The sequence below is a fragment of the Sinohyriopsis cumingii genome, chromosome 8, assembly GCF_028554795.1.
Source record: "Sinohyriopsis cumingii isolate HCF-2022 chromosome 8, ASM2855479v2, whole genome shotgun sequence".
In the NCBI taxonomy this organism is placed as follows: Eukaryota; Metazoa; Mollusca; class Bivalvia; order Unionida; family Unionidae; genus Sinohyriopsis; species Sinohyriopsis cumingii.
Genome location: NC_142968.1, coordinates 76,268,906 through 76,289,369, shown reverse-complemented (window position 1 = coordinate 76,289,369; position 20,464 = coordinate 76,268,906). Strand labels below are relative to the sequence as shown.

At 38.4% G+C, this 20,464-nt stretch overlaps 1 protein-coding gene across 1 annotated transcript in view; it reads left to right on the top strand.

Annotated features, from left to right (window-relative positions):
- Window positions 1-16,555, top strand: part of LOC149793898 (testis-expressed protein 9-like) — a 41,020-nt gene extending 24,465 nt beyond the window's left edge. The window contains exons 8-12 of the mRNA XM_089967844.1: window positions 359-441; window positions 2,319-2,492; window positions 2,938-3,072; window positions 9,902-10,036; window positions 13,527-16,555. Coding sequence (XP_089823970.1) covers window positions 359-441; window positions 2,319-2,492; window positions 2,938-3,072; window positions 9,902-10,036; window positions 13,527-13,601 — 602 coding nt within the window. The 3' untranslated portion in view covers window positions 13,602-16,555. The remainder of the gene's footprint in view (window positions 1-358; window positions 442-2,318; window positions 2,493-2,937; window positions 3,073-9,901; window positions 10,037-13,526) is intronic.
- Window positions 16,556-20,464: the final 3,909 nt, after the last annotated feature.

The following is a 20,464-nucleotide window of genomic DNA, read 5'->3' as shown; positions in this document are numbered from 1 at the left end:
ATTTAATTCAAGACAAGTAAATTTACTATAATATTAATTATTAAATTATATATGTTTTGCAGGCTCAAATCACACTATAACTATAATTATTGGAATTAAAATGGGCAAATTTGTTTCTTTGACATAAATTTAGAAATAAAAATGTGTATGAATTGCAGAAACAAATAACAATTAAGCCGGTGCAAAGAGATGTTCAAAGTTAGAGCTTTATGTACATGGTGTTATTGCTTCAGCCTTGGAAATGACACTTTTGACTTATCATCTGAAACCTGTCTTAAGTTTATGGAACTATTAGTAACTTTTCAGATAGTCTTTTGATAAAATTTTGATCTAATCATTTTGAAAAACATTTTTACAGAGGCAACAATCAGGTTTTTGAAGGCAAAGTTGAGGGTAATGCAGGAAGAGTTAGACAGACTTGCACAAGAATGTGCCAGAAAGGTGAGGATATTTCTTCCAATATGGACTGTATGAGGAAATAAAGTTAGATCAAATTGCTTTGTTTCCTACCTTAAATATTCTCAGCATGTTTTTTAATGTTTTCTAATTTCATGGTGTTTGTTTTTGTAATCATATCATTATATGTTTTTTATCTTTCAGTGTTGTCTAATGTTGTAAAACGCTTAGAGCTTCTAAAGATTGGGCGCTATACAAAGTCCTCATTATTATTATTATTATTTAAAAGAAGGTAACAACAGCTTTGCTGGTGCTGTGGATCGTTGAACTAGGTCCAGATGTTTTGTGTGTTAACTGATAGAAGCATTACTAATTACAATACAGGGAGATGTTTTTCATTTGGGACCAGGGTATGTATATTTTGGGTTTTTTCAATGGCTCATAATGTTTTGAAATCATTGTTAATTAGCCAGTTCACATTTCAAGTCTTATTGAATAAAATGTATGCTGTAGACCAACCAGTATGTATCAATGACGTTGTAATAAAAAGAAATAGATGAAAAATACTGACCACGAAATGTAATAAAAAGAAATAGATGAACAATACTGACCACAAAATGTAATAAAAAGAAATAGATGAAAATACTGACCATGAAATGTAATAAAAAGAAATAGATGAACAATACTGACCATGAAATGTAATAAAAAGAAATAGATGAACAATACTGACCACGAAATGTAATAAAAAGAAATAGATGAACAATACTGACCACGAAATGGAATAAAAAGAAATAGATGAACAATACTGACCATGAAATGTAATAAAAAGAAAAAGATGAACAAGACTGACCACAAAATGTAATGAAAAGAAATAGATGAACAAGACTGACCACGAAATGTAATAAAAAGAAATAGATGAACAAGACTGACCATGAAATGTAATAAAAAGAAATAGATGAACAAGACTGACCATGAAATGTAATAAAAAGAAATAGATGAACAAGACTGACCACGAAATGTAATAAAAAGAAATAGATGAACAAGACTGACCATGAAATGTTGACAATGGAGATAACATTGACCATTAACTCGCATAGCATTTTCAAATCAAAATTTTCATTTTACCACCTTATTTGAGTTATTTTTTTCTTTAAAATGAAAATTTCACAAAATGTAGTGAAATAGATAATGGATTTGTAACAATTTCAATTTGCTTATTTTATTTTTTTTAAAAACTGGCAAAGGTGAATGATTGTTGCTGAACCATAACACTTTAAAGCCAGGCAAGCTTAACACAACAAATAAAAATCACATATAGCACAAAAATGTGCAGATATCTTTTCAAATTTTGGAAAAGAGTTGTTTCACTTTGGTGATTTTGATAGCATAGCAATACAAGTAGGTTATTGAATGCCATGGCAACTGGAGTAAAGTGCTTTGCTCAAGGGTGCTTGACAGTAGTGACCTGGCATATCCAGGGGTATGATTTAAACCCAAACCCATTCTGTCTGGCAAACTAAGTACTGGCCACCATGACTTTCACCTCCATTAGACATGTCTTAGAAAATGCATCTGAATTATTTACAGAAGGCTATAAATAGTGATTGCCTGACAGCTGTTAGCAGGTAGATGGAGCTTCAGAATTCATCAATCTCTGATCTGCCTTAATTTGCCACCTCTCTTGACCTGCGGAAAGGTGTACCAGTTCTTGTCTACATCCACCAGCTCAGATGGAGTTGGTTAATTTTGAATAAATGATGATTATCAAGTACTGCCAATGTATGAAATCTTTTGGTTGTCTTGATATTTGCAGCAGCATTAGATTAGACTCTACAAAGGATGCATGAGAAATACTAATGGAAAATTTCCCATTTTTTATTAGATTTTAATCTCATTTCTGTGCGATCTTTTATTCAAACTAGGATGAAGAAAACTCCACACTGACAGCTAAGCTGAAGGAAATGGAGGATGAGAGAGGAAGACTTTACAGGACAAATGCAACTCAGCAAAATCAAATAGAGAAATTCAAGAAGATAGCAGAGGATGCTCAAGGAAAGTCTGACAGTTTGGAAAATCAACTTTCAGGTCTCAGAAAGGTAATGAAATAAACCTGAATTCCTTGAAGAATTGCAGTTGGGTACATACTGAACTAAATTTTTAAAAACTTTTTATGTAATTATTCAGGGAGGCATTTGTTGAGATTTGTAAACTGTAACAATATTATTCATATGGTTAGTAGTCTTCATCAGTTCTAAAAACACGTAGCAGTTAAAGCTGGTTTGATACTATAAAACACTTCACGCAGAAATTCAGAAATTAATAAAACTGATATATACATGAGAGTAAAAGAATTTTGTCTAAATGATAGGTTCTCTTGTAGATTAAAATTTGTATGACCTGATTATTATTACACTTTTTCCATTGTTATAACGTGGTAGTTCATCTATCATGAAGAGCATTATATCAAGGGAGAGCTGCTATACTTAAATAGTTAAATAATCATAATTTGTACTGTATTGCTTTTTTTAACTCTTTTTATAGGAATTAGACCAAATAAACCGAAGCCAAAAGCAGCAGCTTACCAGCCAGAATGCAACTGAAGTGCGGCTAAATCGGGCGCTGGAAGAAATAGAGCGATATAAGGATCAGGTTCAGAAAGCCAAATCAACATCAAAGGTGAGCTTTAAACGAGATATTTAATCAGAAGTTATGGTAATTAAAAGTTACAGATTATTATGTTACATGTATTAAATTCATGATTTTACTTTCAAATGCCAGATGCATTAAATGCTTTTACCTCAGCAAGACATTACAAATGATGATTATTCACTCTGTTTAGATCCTCATACATCCATATTCCTTTGGAAGGTCACTATTTACTTGCCCTGAGAAACATGTCAAAGCTTGATATAGTACATGGTCATTTTTTATCAACCTAAAGGTCTGATCCAATAGAGTACTTGATTGAATATTGTACACTGTGATTTTAGCAATGAAGACTATGCGTGTTGATTGCAGAAATTTGTACTACCCTATATCATGACAATTAGACCAGATGTGTTCATTTCTTGACCCAATTTTGTACCTTGCCACCACTGTAAAAGCCCATAGCACTCAGTAATTTTCATCTAGGAGTTTCTTGATGACATAAAAGGTGCATAACATTCAATAATCAGGACTGAATAGACTTTGTTTCAACTTAAAACACCAGTTTATATTAAAATTAAGAAGAGTAAATGTGCCTAATTACCATGTTGACATACACTGTAGTATAGATGGGTGGCCATCCTTGAGCAGTCTTTTTAATATAAATTCTTTTGTTCCAAGGGATTTTGGCCATATAAAGCAGACAGCCATTGGTTGAAGGGAGGGCACTGTTCAAGAGGGGACCACTGTAACTTTATGACTTTTAAATTTAATGCCTGTCAGGGATGATCCTGGCTTTTAAAAGTTGTTGCCAAAAAGATTGCCAACCTAAATATTTTGTTGCCAATTTTTAACAAAATCTTACCAGAACAAGTAGCGAATATTTTTCCAAGTGTTTTAATGTAATAGGCAATGAAAGTTGAAAAAGATGGGATAGTTATTACTTTATTGACAACAAGCAATACAGCCATAATATTACAAAATAAATCATTACATGACTCTTTTTCACTACTTCCATGGGCTTTGCATCTCGCACCACCATTAGTGCATAGGTATGACTATTGTCACCTGAAATAAATACATTATCAAATGTAAAATTTCTACTTTCCTGACATATACAGTCTCTCTCTCTCTCACTCTCTCTCTCATTTTTTAAATAGAAACATCAGGTATTAAGCAAATCTATATTAAGATTATTTTCCAAGTAATAGTTTTGTAAGGAACTTTAGTTAATAACATTTTAATACTAAAACCCTATAATCGTACTTTGCAAATGTTAGATAACTGACATATAATGCGACTGTCAGTTTCATGGCATTCAGGAATTAAATGCATCCCCCTTTATGGCTAGCTTCACAAAGTACATCGCCGTCAACTAGGAGTTCAGAAATTTATTTTTGCCATGCTTTACATGCTTTGCTTGTAGTGAATTGCTTCCTAATTCCCATTAATGATCACTGAATGCTGTAGATTTTTTCTCCACAAGCAAACTAGGAAATCCATTCCCACCAATGAAACTTACACGAGTCAACACCTGGCATTAATGTACCGTATATATCAGCATTTATTACCATCATTAAATTAAAAACAGAGCATATCAGCCCAAAAAAAACCTAATTCGGAATAAATATGTTTTTTAGTAAGCAGTGTTAAATGCATATACAGTGTGACCCCGCTATAACGCGCTCTGTTATAATGCGAATTCGTATATAACGCGGTCGTGGCATGGCTCCCGAAATTTCATATACATGTATTTTTCTTGTGCACAAAAAAATTTCTTAAAAACTACGAAAACAAACGTAAAAAGTTGCTTATCATTTTGGGATAGAGATTCCGTATGTATAAAAAATGCAAGACAATCGTGGCTTGGCTCCTGAAATTTTATATGTATTTTTCTCGTACACAAAAAAAGTATTTTTCTCGTACACGAAAAAGTAAGAAGAAGAAAAAAAACGCATAAAAAGTTTATTCTGGGATCGCGTAGGTCTTCGCCAATGTCACAAATTTGGGTTGTTTTTCCTTATTGGCTGCAAAACATACCATGTGGCTTTTTTTATTTGTTGGCGACATTGTTGGCTGTTTTAACTTTTATATACAACCATTGGTTTGGAGTGCAGAAATTCAGAGGCCCCATGAAAGGAAGCAGCAAACTAGATATAAAATGCACTGAAATTTATCTATTGTTACATAAACAAATTCTTTGTCTATACTGACAAACCATCTAAACAGTGCATTGTTATATCATAATCCGCTTATCCTGACATCTAGCATGAGTTCTGTATGTTGTGAAATATCCGCTTTTTTGTTGTTGACATTTCTGGTAACGGAGATCAACTGGACGAGGCATTCTCTCGTAATCTGTCTTTCATCGGATTTTCGGCCGCTCACTAGTAATTAATATATTTACAAAGACTGGCATTTGTGTGGATGGTAAGTAAAATTCCTCTTCTTTTCACTCAGAATTAAATCGTTCAGAACACTCACATTTTCTGTAATAATCCATGTCATCAGAACACCTACATCTCTATCATCCGTTGACCCTTTGTTAATTTTCAGATGCATGCATAGAAGGCAGCATCACGCTGCTACCACAAATGTAAAAAAAAAAATTCTTATTGGTTTATTCAGTAGGCATGGAGGGACAGTAACTATATAGTCTAAACGATGGCCAATTCCTTTTAAAAATGTACCCAGATAAAATAGATTGCTGAAATTTCAAAGGAAACAGATTACCTTTGAAGCACCGACTGTTATGAAAATGTACTCAGCAAATGGAAAAAATACCAGTCTCAGTCATGCAATACAGTTATTTGATGTTGCCGCCACAATAAGAAATGGTTCTCCAAAGCTGTTCTTTAGCGGCGACTTCAAAAGTGCATGCACCCTTCATCAAAGAAAGCCGACTACAACTGGGTTTGTCAATATGAACAAAGAATTCGTTTATGTTACAGATTCCAGTGCATTATGCATCCAAGTCTGTGGCTTCCTTTCGTGGTCCCTTTGAATGTCTCCACTCCAAATCCGTGATTGTACATACAAATTAAATAGCCAGAAAAGGTTGTTAGCAAAAGAAAATCACCAGATGGTATGTTTTGTCGCCAATAAGGGAGAAAAAAATAGCAATTTGCAACACTGGCAAAGCCCATGATGATCCCTGCCTGTAATAGATGCACTGCTTTATGCATAATGTGTCTTTTAAGCGTTTAATCTTTCAGTTGTATTTTTGGCAATGTTACCAGACATGTTTATTTCTCTATCTGGAATCTTGTCTTTAACTATTTCTTGTTGCCAATGTAGCTAAATAACCATTCAACATATCCAAATACACATACATGTGATTTTCCAGGGGATTACCACTGCTGACTAAGCAGATTCATGGGTCTTATAGATCAATTTCATATCTTCGCTATTCTGTGTTGCATGCAATGTACTTAATACATGTCATCCATTCAATATATCTTGATGCAGTTTGGCATAAACATTGACTAATACACATGAACATGCCTTTAATGGACTGTTGTGGGGTTTCTTTTGCTCCTTTACTTCATTTTTGAGTTATTGGATTTGTTAATTGACTTTAGATATTCTCATTATAGGCTGCCTTTTAGAGCCAAATAATTGCTTGGGATTGATCTTGTTTGATATTCCAATTACTTTGACACAAATATGCTGAATAAGGCATTTAACCCTTTTTGTTCATTTTAGACAGAGTTCTTGGCATCCGTCCTTCTATGGGAGACGATGGCGTAGCTCCAGAGTAAGCTTTTGTTTATCCTTCTTTCTAGCTCTCTTTTCAGCTTGTTTTATTTTTCTCTCTTCCTCCGCGTTTTGAACTCCCTGCCTGACAGCTGGAACGGTTGTTTGCACAGCTCTCTGGGTCGTTGACATTGATGTTTGCCATCTTCATATCCTTCTTGCAAACATCTTTGTAGCGCAGATGTGGTTGTCCAGTTGGTCGTGCACCTTCTGCTAACTCCCCATATAACAGGTCCTTGGGAATGCACCCTGTGTCCATTCTCTTGACATGGCCAAGCCAGCGAAGGCGCCTCTTGCTGAGAATGGAAAACATGCTGTTCATGTTGGTGCGTTCTAGAACCTCTGTGTTGAGTACTTTGTCCTGCCACTGGATGTGCAGAATGCGCCACAGACATCTCAGGTGGAAGCTGTTGAGTTTCCTCTCATGTCTTCCATAGGTGGTCCATGTTTCGCTGCTGTAGAGAAGTGAGGTGAGCATGCAAGCATGGTAGACACGAAGTTTGGTCTTCTCAGTGAGGTTGGGGTTGTTCCAGACTCTCTGGTTAAGTCTGGCCATCACTGCTGCTGCCTTGGCAATGCTGCCGTTCACCTCAGAATCAGTGGAGAGTGAGCTGGAGATGTTAGACCCGAGGTATGTGAAGTTCTTGACAACTTCCAAGTTGTACCCATCGATGGTGGCAGAGGGATGGGAATCTGCATCCTTCGCCATGACGTTCGTTTTCTTCAAACTGATGGTCAGTCCAAATTCCTTACAAGCGTGGGAGAGGCGGCATACCAGCTGCTGAAGTCCATCTTCCATGTGTGATGTAAAGGCTGCATCGTCAGCGAAGAGCAATTCACGGATGAGTACCTTTGCGACTTTAGTCTTAGCACGGAGACGGGCAATGTTGAACAGCTTGCCGTCAGCCCTGGTATGGATGTACACTCCCTCACTGCAGTCCTTGAATGCGTACTGGAGAAGCATGGAGAAGAAGATGGCAAAGAGTGTCGGCGCAAGGACACAGCCATGTTTGACTCCGCTGATGACTGGGAATGCTTCAGATGTTGCGCCATTGAAGCACACTGTGCTGTGCATGTTCTCGTAGAACGCCATGATGACAGCAAGCAGACGTAAGGGGGCAGCCAATCTTCTGCATGAGTCTGAAGAGTCCACTCCTACTAACCAGGTCAAACACCTTCATCAGGTCTATGAAGGCAATGTAGAAGGGCATCTGCTGCTCGCGACACTTCTCCTGCACCTGACGTAGTGAGAAGATCATGTCTACAGTTGACCTGCCGGCTCAAAATCCACACTGGACTCTGGGTAGACATGGGAGGCTAGGATCTGCAAGCATGCCGAGGCAACACAGGCAAAAGCCTTTCCAATGATGCTGAGGAGGGAGATGCCCCGGTAGTTGTTGCAGTCACTACGGTCTCTTTTGTTTTTGTACAAAGTGACAATGTTGGCGTCACACATGTCCTGTGGGATGTATCCCTGTTCCCAGCAAAGGCAGAGGAGTATGTGTAGGGGCTGGAAAAGTGCTGGTTTTCCACTCTTGAGGACTTCAGGCGGAATGCCGTCGCTTCCAGGAGCCTTCCCACAGGCAAGGCAATCAATGGCTTTTCCGAGCTCTTCCAGGGTAGGCTGTGTGTCTAGCTCCTCCATGACAGGCAGGTCTGGAATGGCGTCCAGGGCAGTTCCAGTGACATTGTTTTGGGTTGCATATAGCTCAAGATAGTGCTCAACCCATCGCTGCAGTTGTTTCCCCTGGTCTGTGTTGACTTCACTTGTCTTGAACTTGAGGGAGGGGGGCAGTCTTGTAGCTGGGGGGGGCCTGTCACCTTTTTGATACCCTCGTACATTCCTCTCGCATCCCCGGTGTCGGCAGCTGTCTGTATACTGTTGCAAAGGTTCAGCCAGTAGGTGTTGGCACAGCAGCGGGCGGTCTTCTGGGCATTGTTCCTTGCAATCCTGAGGGCTTGTAGTGTTCTGGGGCTAGGTGCAGCCTTGTATGCCAGGAGGGCTTTCCTCTTTGCCTCAGTCATGGGCTCCATCTCCTCCCAGTTTGCCTTATACCAGTCAACATTCTTTCACTCCCTCTTCCCGTAAGCTGTGATGGCTGAATTGTACACAGAGTCACGGATATGGGACCACTTGGAGTCAATGGTGTCATCATGTATCACTTTGGTGAGGGCTTCGTTCAGTTTGCTGATGAACTACTGTGTTTTCTCTGGGTTGCTTGCACAGCAGGTGTTGATGCGTGGGTGACCTTTTTTTCTTGGCGTGGTGCAGCTTCTTGGGTAATATTCGCACCTTGCTGGCCATGAGGGAATGGTCTGTGTCGCAATCGGCACTGTGGTAGCTCCGGGTGAGGAGGACACTGCACGCATGGTGATGATGAGGTCTAGCTGGTGCCAGTGGCATGAACGTGGGTGTCTCCATGACACCTGGTGGATCTCCTTGCATTTGAAGAAAGTGTTGGTCACACATAAGCTGTGGGAGCAGCACATCTCCAGCAGTTGCTGACCATTCTCATTGATCTTGCCCCTTCCGTAAAAGCTGAGACAGGTGGACCAGGCCTCATGGTCAGCTCCCACTCTAACATTGAAGTCTCCTAGTAAATAAAGGCTTTCATTGTTGGGGATACTGGATATTGCCTGATCCAGAGCCTCATAAAACTTGTCTTTCTCCTTGTGGGTGGAGCAGAGGGTTGGGGTGTACACGCTGAAGATGTCGACCAGGCCTAAGGATGTTGACAGCCGGAGGGCAAGGATTCTCTCAGTACCTGATGATGGAGGTTCAATGAAGGCGATTAGCGTGTTCTTTACGGCAAAGCCTACACCATGCTGCCTAGGTTCATCCGAGGGCTTCCCCTCCAAAAGAATGTGTAATTGGCTTCCCAGATGGTGCCGCTGTCAGTCAGTCGGGTCTCCTGGAGGCAGGCAATGTCGTTGTTCAGTTGGGAGAGTTCTAGACAGAGTTATTGCCCTTTATGTCATGAAACTAATGAGTTTCTTTGAAATATTAAAATGTTTTGCTAGGCAATGTTTGCAAATCATTCAAATTAAGTCATAAACATTTAGTTTGAAATGAGCACTCAAGTGAGGTATTTTGTTTCTCCAGGAAACTACAGATCAGGAAAAGAAAAGAGTGGAACAGTTGTTAACAGAAAACAAAAGATTGGAGAAACAGAAGAATGAACTAATGGCTGGATTTAAGAAACAGCTGAAACTGATTGACATTTTGAAAAGGCAAAAGGTAAGCATCTTAGTGTTGTTTTGGTCTTGTATACTGCCACTACATTTCTGAGTTAAAATCGGTCTCCATCTCATCATATAACATGAAATCATGTCAGTTCTGGTTCTCCTTAATAATTTTGAAACCAGTGCTGGTATAATATCTTACTTAAGAAGACCTAAGTTAAACTTGATTTCCACTATTTTCAGAGAGAACTTAACAAAGTCATGGCCCTTGTATAAATAAAAGCATTGCCCTTCTGTTGTATCATATTACCAGAGGAGATAACAACAGTTTTATTTTAAATTCTCCCAGCAGCAAGATTCACAGATCCAGGCCTGGAAGGTGTATACAGCTCTTGAGCTTGACTTACAGATTTTGTTTCAGCCAATCACATATGGTGTTACTTTAAAAGATACCGGTAGTTTCGAATTGGCCTACACTGGAAATTCAGTCTCATATTAAGGGCCTGTGTTTTATAATCTGATATAATTTGCCAGTATGCAAATCATCTGATATCATGGTAACAAAATCTGTCAGGCCCTTTTAAATTAATGACATACATGAATTCATTGTTGTTGTTGTTGTTGTAGGGTTTAACGCCATTTTTCAGCACACGATAGGCTATACATGGCGGCCAGTATTTATGGTGGAGAAAGAACCCGGGAAAACCCCGGAAATAACCACTGACCCACAAGAAGCTACTGGCAAGCTTTCTAACATACCCACATTGGCTGAATCCGAGACTCAAACCCATGCAGACAAAGGTGAGATGGCAATGATCCTAAAGAACAGCGCTTTAGACCACTTGGCCACTCGGGGTCTCATGAAATCATTAGAGACTGAGATGTTTGAGTCTTTGTAGTTTTTAAGTTCACTTTATTAAATACTCTTTTGATGACCATGTGTCTTATGAATCTAAATGGGAATATTTTTAGTAACAAAATGCCGACATTTATATTAAATGGGTACATTGCCAAGGAAACAAAAGATATGTTCCGTTCCCAAGACACACTGGCAGCTGACTTGGGCAGACATGGGCAAATATAAATTCCTTGGATTAAAAAGTCTGATGTTATGCCAACTGAGCATCCATCGAACATCATAGGAAGACATTGATTTGTTTACTTGTCCATCTTCACATGATTACTATTATAATAGGCATTAAAGTTCACAGCAGTACATCAAAAACAGCAGTACTAGTTGCATTCACTTGGTTCTCTCATATACTGTAGGGGGCGCTCACCAGTTATTATGTACTTTTGAGAGAGTGATGTATGTAAGGTGAAGTTGTTTGCATTGAAAACATGCACAATGGAGATAATGGTGGCATACCTCTATGCTACATTAATGTAATGTGGATGATATTTCTTTGGATATTGTACTTTCGGAAATTGTACATGATTTAAACACACTGCTAACTAAAATGAATGCTCCCTTGTGCTAAAAAATCAGCCTGAAATAGTCTAAAGTACACTATCCATAGCAGCTATTAAAATAGGGAAAATGAATTTTGCCAGACTAGACAATACCAATTTCTGAAAGGCCAATAAATTAATTACCAAATATATAAAATGTAAAACAAGTTACCGGTTCTTTTTTTTTATACAATTTACCTCTGAAGTTCAGGAAGTGAAAGTGACCAAGTGGAGCTAGCACTTTTTTGAAAGGTGCACATCTGGAGTAAGGCCAAGCTGTATACTCTATAACCCATATTACACCCATCAATCATATACCAAAATAAAGGGAATTAAAGGTTCTTTGAATTTTACCTAAAATATACAAGGTCTTTTTTAAATAGCCATTATAACCAGTGAGGAAAGCCAGGGAAATTCTTTTTCTTTAAAATCCTAACCCTATGCAAAATACAAAACTGTAGAGTGCCACCATAGTCAGCTGCAAGACAATAGGACAGTAACTCTAACACACATTGCAGAATCACAGTTAATTGTCAATATACACATCTTTAGATCATGGCTATAATATTACTAAGTAATCACTGCATTTTTTCACACACTTGGAGATTAGTTACAATCACACCATTTGGCTACACTATCTGTAAGTCAAGTCCAACTGCAAACAGAATTGATCCTGATCTGCCATCACAGAATACAGTTTGCATTTGGATCCAACTTATAAACAAGTTCATAAGATACTTTACATTCACCTGCATGTCAATAGGGGCAATAACTTTTACAAATTTTTTGCACTGTAATTTATGGATATGCACATATTCAGGTGATGACGATAATCGTTACAAATGTTCATGGCATGCCATCAAAAAGTGCAGGGTTAGTTGTGTTCACAAGATTGTGTGTTGGATGGATGGATGGGCTTGAGGTTCCAATGTATCAGAGACAGGGATATAAAAAGCAGACAGAGTACTGTACAAATTTGTATGTTTAGATCTGTTTAATTATTTGATTCTTCATAATGCCAACCAGGGTTTTATGTTGCTGTTAGGATGTTCATGTAGCTGATGTCTAGAGTTGTTTCCCCTATTTGGCAGATTTTGATCAATTTTCATGGAAAGTCATTATTAAAATCCTTGTTAAAAATTAACCAACAATAATTGTGTGTGAGTGACTTGTATTTTTGATGCAGCTTTAACAATTTTCACATTCTCTAGTCATATTGCTACGATATCTGCAGTGTGGCAGTTTGTAGTGATGTCTAAGCTATGGGGCATCATTGCGCAGACATGTAGCATCATGTCCTACCCAATCACATTATCCAGACACCAGGGCGATACTCAGAAATTTGTGTTCAAGTGCATATGTATTGAAATTGGTGTACAGTTTGAAACAAAATAAATGAAATAAAGAGAAGTTTGTAATCAATCAGTGGTTGTTGTTGTTGTTGTAGTAGAGCTTAACGCCATTTTTTAGCACACGTTAGGCTATACATGGTGGCCAGTATTAGTGGTGGAGGAAGAACCTGGGAAAACCCCGGAAAGAACCACTGAAATCAATCAGTTAAGATCTTATATATTTTGTGCAAGCTTTAGACCATACAGATAATATAAAAACCATTCTCAACTTCCTATGACCCGTCTTTCATACATTGTTAGATAATTCAGTTAACTGCCTATTTTAATATAAGTACAGCAAAACCTGTCTTGAGAGACCACTGCAGCAAGTGACCACCTGTCTTAAGAGACCAGGTTCTCCATGTACCAATTTATTGATTATATAGTGTTATGACCTGTCATGAGAGACCACCTGTCATTAGAGACCATTATGTTTTGCAGAAGTGGTGGTCTTTCAAGACAGGTTCCACATAAAGTTATGGGATCCATAATTATACCTACCTTATGGACAGATGCGTGTTTATACATATATTATAATGCATGCATATTTAAAATAATTATACATATAAAAGGAATGACCCAGAAACATTATGCTTTATCAGCAGGTGGAGTTGTTTCACTGCATGTGAATACTTTTTCAACAGTTGTTTTCCAAAGCACTAAAAATATTCAAAATTTTATGTATTTTATTTATTTTTTCAGATGCATGTAGAGGCTGCCAAGATGCTCTCATTTTCCGAAGAAGAATTTGTAAAAGCACTTGAATGGGGAAGTTAATGATGTTGCCGAGTTTACATTAGGACTTGGCCAGAAAAAAAATTCCCACATTGGAGAATATCATGTTATTTTTGATACAATGAATACCCTAGAGGGAAAACCATTAAATAATGTGCCCTTACATTAGTGCCAGCTACCCTGTTAACTCCATGCTACCAGAAAATGTGGGACAGTTTTCAAAAAGAAAACATTTGTTCAAACCAGAATAATCTTTAATGTGGAAAATATTGATTAAAAATGTCAGGGCAAAAAAAATTATAATTGAGTCATTTGAACTGATATAATGAGTTAAATTTACTGAGTTCTAACTGTAATATTTGGAAGTTGTAGAACTCCGCAGTCATTTGAGGTACAATTTCTGTATGTGTTATTTGGGTGTTTCCCCATAAAATATTTGTATAGTCAGTACAAATGCTCAGGATTGGTTATGCCACAGTCAGCTCCATGTAAGTATCTTGTCCTTGTATGAAGAACAGTCTAGTATTGCACCAAGCCAGAAGGTTGTCTGCAACATGTAATTTTCATAAATGTAAGAGAAAATAAATAAAGATTTTCTTCTCCAGTTCCCATTTTAATGTGATGTAAAGTTAATGACCATGCACTGGGATAGATGTTTTCTTGTTATTTGATAGTTTACACTGGGAACACTGCATTAAACATTGTTGTTGTTGTTTTTGTTGCAGGGTTTAATGCCATTTTTTAGCACAAAATAGGCTATACATGGCGGCCAGTATAAATGGTGGAGGAAAATCCCGGGACAACCCCGGAAAGAACCACCGACCAGTGAGAAGCTACTGGCAAGCTTTCTCATATAACCACATTAGCCGAATCCGAGACTCGAACTCACATGGACAGAGATGAGATGGCAGTGATCCATAACGGTGAGCACTTTAGACCACTCGGCCACTCAGGGCCCTGCATTAAACATTAACATCATTAGTAATTTTTGTCTCCACTCCAACCCCCACCTCACTTTGTGTGAAGTTTACTATCAGAGCCTAATAATTAATTAGAAATCTACCAACTGCTGGGCAATTTTTCCTGCTGAATCCCACTATTTTGGGGTACTTGGCAATAACTGCATTAAATTTACAGCCCATAGTCATATAACACTGAAAGTAGATGTGCAGGCACTAACCAAATATATGCAGATTTTTTCATGAAAGATTTAGTCCTTGTTTTATATGAAGTTAAATCATTTTAAAGTGTTTTTTGACAATTTTAAAACAATCCATTGTTACAAAAACATTTCGTGATAGAAACATTTAAGCAGGCAACTGGCAGTCATTCCCACAGCTTACAAGCTCTAAAGCAGCAGTTCTTAACTATTTTGGGCAGCAACCCAGATTAGGTTTCTGGTGTTAGCTTTGCCACTGTCAAATGTTCAAAAACCCCTTGGGTGGGGAATTTCAAATTATTAAGGTTGATTTTGGCAATCCACTCAAAACAGCATGGCAACCAAGTTTTGGATGAGATCCATGGGTTAAGAACCAGTGCTCTGTAATTTGAAAATGTACCCATGACTGACTCCTGGTATATATTATATATAAGGACACATTTAACTTGCATTCTTTTGGATTCTACAAGGATGGGTATGATGATGGTTGTACTTCAATATACCATGAATATATATATATATATATATATATATATATATATATATATATATATATATATATATATATACTGTAGTAACATTTATTTTCGCTGGGCTAAATGTTTATGGTTTTGTATATAAAAAGAAATTTTTGTGGGTACTTAAATTTGCAGTTTTGCCCGTCAAAGTTTGCATATTGGTATGTATTTAATTTCATGGTTTAACCTCTACAAATGCCCAAAATAAAGAATACGAAAGAATAAAACTATGCAGATGCAAATGGTGGTTGCTTTAATATTTAAAACAATACTAACACCTGTACATGCACAAATCAAAGACCTGGCAAGTTCCATACTTGCACTTTGTTTTCAACCAAGTGAATAACATTAGTCGAAACTGATGCAGCCAACAATACTAAAACAATACTTCCATCTCTATGAGCACAAATAAAACACCTGTCAAGATTAATCACTTTCACCATGTTTTGATTTGAGTGCTCAACATCAAAGGAAGCCAAGGCAGCCAACAACACTAGGCCAATAGGTTATCAAAGTACATATGGATGATGTCTTACTTAAACCACTGTCCATCAAGTTGTACCATCAGTACTTTCTGACTATCACAGTATTAATGCAGTGGCTTAATAGTGGTAAAATTCAACCTCGACCCCCCCCCCAGTTCTTGGACTTCTTAACCCGTCAGAAGCTGCGAATATGGCACAGGCGCTTGCTTACTAAGCAGTTAATGTTTGTGCCTGTCTCTTGTACAGACCGATTTCAACCACTAGGCTTGACAGTAGATAAAGAGTACAAAGAAGAATTAAAGTCAAACTTCCACCAGTGGTATGCTAAACAGGTCATGGACATCATTATGGAAAAAGAAGATGTTACTGGTGACAATCAGTGCACAGTATTAGTAAAACTTCAAACCTCATTAATCAAGCCAGTTCATGCTGAATGGATAATTGCAGCTCACACAACAGTGAGTGAAATATCGACCTAATTATCAGTGGTTTGAGACAGCTGGACTTGTTTAATTCAGCAATTTGGGGATTTTTTACCTAAAAATAGTTTTTAGTAACACCAGACTTGATTGACACAATGTTGTTACAGTGGCTTTGTCCAAAAATCTTTGAAGTGTGATCTTTAATACTCTGCTGTAATTAGTGTACATATATAGTGTTTCATTAATAATAGTGTTTCATGAACTATTTATAATATTTTACAGGATTGTTTTTCTTCTGGAGTAGAAATACATGGATAAAATGAAATGTGCTTTCAGAAGGATTTAAATGTTTCAAAACAGTTGTACTTGAATGAAGCATCAATTTAAATAAGTATTAAATTTAATTTCCATATACTGTTATTTTGTATTAATTTTTGTTTCAATTTCAGTATTACTATTGTTTGAATACCTTATGCTTTTTCTCTATTTTCTCTATATCCTTGCATACCTCACATATCAATTTAAGGCAGCGAGTGTAAAATTACAGCTACTGAATACCTTATCGAATGTGTGCATTGAAACAATATAAAATGATATATAATTCTTGTTTCAAAAGGTTAAAATAAAAAAATAAAACAAACACATGTAAAAGCTAATATTTAATTACCAGAGTACAGTATTAACCTTGATTTATCAAATACTAGTAGCTGTGTTAATCTCCAGGAATAATAATAATAAAAATAATAATAATGATGACTTTACATAGCACCTGATCTTTAGAAGCTATAAGCGCTTTACAACATTAGACAACACCTATAACATAAAAAACATATATAATGATATGATTACAAAAAACAAACACCATGAAATTAGAAAACATAAAAAAACATAGGGTGGGAGACGTGAAGGTTGATATATACAATGAAAACCAGTCAAGTGTCCACGATAAAGTGCGGCATCTCTTTCGCATCCCTCAGATTTAACACGTACATCATCACTTTCCATGATAGGTGTAGTGGAAGTAGTAGTAGTGGGAACAAAGTTCCCATGATGCTTTACTGCATAGCTCACATCGCAAGGCTCAGCATCACACTCCACTTCAGATGCCCCAAACTTGAATTGTACCTGTCTGAAATTGTTTTGTGTTCGCTTGGTCTTGGTAGTCACAATGAACTATCGATCTTGGAACTTGTCCCTTTTTATATGCTGACCAATATCAATGTGACCGTACGGCAAAGTGAAGTGGTTTAGAAATCGCACTCGCATGAAAATGTTCACCACTCGACTGGTGCGATAATTCAGAATCAATCCTTTCACTTTACATTCGGCGTGCACTTCTCCTTGTTTGTCCCGGTATTCGTAGCCGTAATTTTTAGAACCACCACTAGCGAAACTTAAAATCTTCTCGTCGGGGTGCTCGTCTGTCCAGGCTCCTAAACGGTCACCTGCGATGTTAGGGTGATGTTGACCTGGGCGATCGATGTAAATGCAACTGTCTGTGTAAAGGTACACGACGCGATCCCTTAACAGTTCTAAAGCTTCGTACAATTTTAAGCGAGCATGGGCTGTCACGTAAGCCGCAATGATGACATTTCCAAATTCGTCGGCTTGTACAAAGTCCAGATCTTCTTCGTAATTGACTAAAATCAAATCCTCACGAACGACGTCCACGTGTTTTATGTATATCGTTGTGTCATGAATCATCTGGAAGTAGCGGGAAGGTTATGTCAAATATTCCGTCTTGGGTAAACACGGCCGTTGTGCCAATTTGCCCTACAAGCAATTTAGCATAACTTTGGCAAACGATCGCCTACCTTCGTTTTTCTCGATGTAGTCTAAAGTGATGCCTTCTTGTTACCAGTATTTCTCTTTGAATGTATTTTGGCCTTGGGGAGGGTGACACCAGGAAGAATAGGCACTGGCTTCTTGTTTCAGTTTCAAAAAGGCATCCACGTAGTCTGCGAAAATGCCTTTCTGAGTTGGGTCACCCTTGTGGTATTTCTGCGTCTTGGGAAAGTGGTAAATTTTGTACACTTCTAACAGTTGGTATCCCATGTCCAGAGCTTTGAATAATTTCACGCTGACCCACTTTCGCATCAAGGCGCGTTCTTCCTGAGTGTGGCCACAAGGTTGGTCTTGGTTGCACGTTTCGGCACAAGTACGGCACAGGGGAAATATCAGTTTGCATTGGCAATGGTGAGGTAACACGGGATGATACAAGTCCGTGGGAGGCAAAACTTTGCACTTGATCAAGCCTTCGTATTGTTGAATGTGGTCCAGGTCGATGTGTTCCGTCAACAATTGCGGGTGCCCTGCAGGAAAGTGACAATATTTGCACACGTAGGGATACAGCGAATACACGTCCAAGTATTTTATTTCTTATCCTTTCTCTTCATCAGCGTGGTACAGCAAACAGGTGGCATTTGTCCGTCCTCTATCCCTCGAGTTCAGGGGGTCCATCAATTTGTAACTTTCCACGATGCGTTTTCCCACATTTCCACTACTTGGTATCCTTGCTGTTCTAACTTCAAGCGTCGCTGACAAGTGGCCTAGTACAAGTCTTCCATGGTTCATCGCAAAAAGTCATTTTTAGTGCCACGCTGAGGGTAACAGACGGAACATCCGTGAAATAAGCAACCATTAAATTCGTACACGATCTTGGGGTTTTCTAAGTCCCAACCATCTACCGAATACGTTCCGATGGTCTTTTCGCCTCCTCCGTTGCGAGCGTGTTGAATCCATTTATCTTCCTTGTCGCACAAGTAATGCAACCAGCGTAGGGCTTTTACCGAGCATTGACGTTTGACAAAGTTGGTCGTTTGAGGGCTGATGACAGCCAGGGTGTTTTCAGGCATGAATCGTTGGCTGTAGACTAAAGAACACGCTTTGGCAATGGTATCAGTTTCTTTCAAAGGATCGACCCCTCCGTGTTTTATGAACAGTTCTTGAAATTTTCCACAGCAACGCCGGAAAATGTCCACGTCTGAACGACAATACTTTAACATTTCTTCCTGAAAGTTGAAGGAGTCAGATGCGTGGGTCTGGTACCAAGTGTAGAAAGTTTCTTGTTGTTCGGTACGCATGCTGTTAGGATCGTAATCTTGAGCCTCGGGCAAATGGGGTAGAACGGCATGTTGATTGGCTTGGGTATTGAAAAAGTGTGGAAAGTAGCCTTTGGCTATTTCTGTCATTCCAAACGTTTTAGGCATTCGGCTCAAAGGCATGGCCAATTAACTCGTCGAATCATTAAACTGTACTTGTCCCACTTGCATGGAAATGATTTTGGCTCCATTCAAAGTCACTTTAGGACGTTCGGTGCCTTGCTCCGTATAGTATCTGAGAAGAAACTGTCCATCGTATCCGGAGAAATTGTGAGCCATCACCGTGTTATGGCGATGACAATCTCCGTAACGTTCGATATCCTCTTGGCTCCACGTCTCGTCGATGGGGTCTAAGATCCATTAAGCGAATTCGGCTAGCGTGTTAGGCCCTTGAAAGATTTTTTCACGTCCTCTGAGAATCTTGCTGCAGTGAGGATATGACTAAAGATAGGTTCTTGGATGCACTTCTCGCAAGCTCATTGAGCCCCTCAGAAATTATAAATGTGAATGCTGGTCTCTTGCATGCATCTGAAATCGAAAAAGATGAAATTCCCTTTCTTCTTGTGGTCATCATCTTCCTGTTGGTGTTGGTATTTTTTAATGTAGCATTGTTGTTTCAACTCCACGATTTGTGACAAATGTGACATCGTTTCTTTGCTGAACATACGTGTGCCTTGGCATTATTGGTAGGTATGCCTTGTCCACACGTAGAACACAATCCCAGCAGTTGACAATCACATTTCTGCTTTGAACCTTGTGTCTTCAAATGTTGTTGATAAGAGGCAGGGCTGACAAAAGTACGCTCACAAGTAGAGCAATGCACTCGTTCTTGTCCTTCGTCCAGACAGGGTTGAGGCCAAACATCCTGAGCATTTCGATCCACAATGTTTGTGTTGCTCTCGATTGTTAGAGCCATAGTCACATTTCTCAAAGTAATATATGTATCCCAAGAACGCAGTGATACTGGTAACGGCATCGAAATGTTCATTCTGATAATAGACGTGAATGTATTTTCCATCCTTATAATCTTTGCCTCGAAACAACAGAGGCCGGCTCAATTCTTAAGGGTGCACTTTTAAGGTGTAGCGTGGAGCTAGGACATCTTGCAATTTTTGCATTTCGTGATTGCTACGGGGGGGGGGGGGTCTTTGGACAGGCGGCTTGTTGTAACAGGAGTTCTGCTTCACTTCGTTGTTTGGCTCGGTCCGATTTTTGAACAG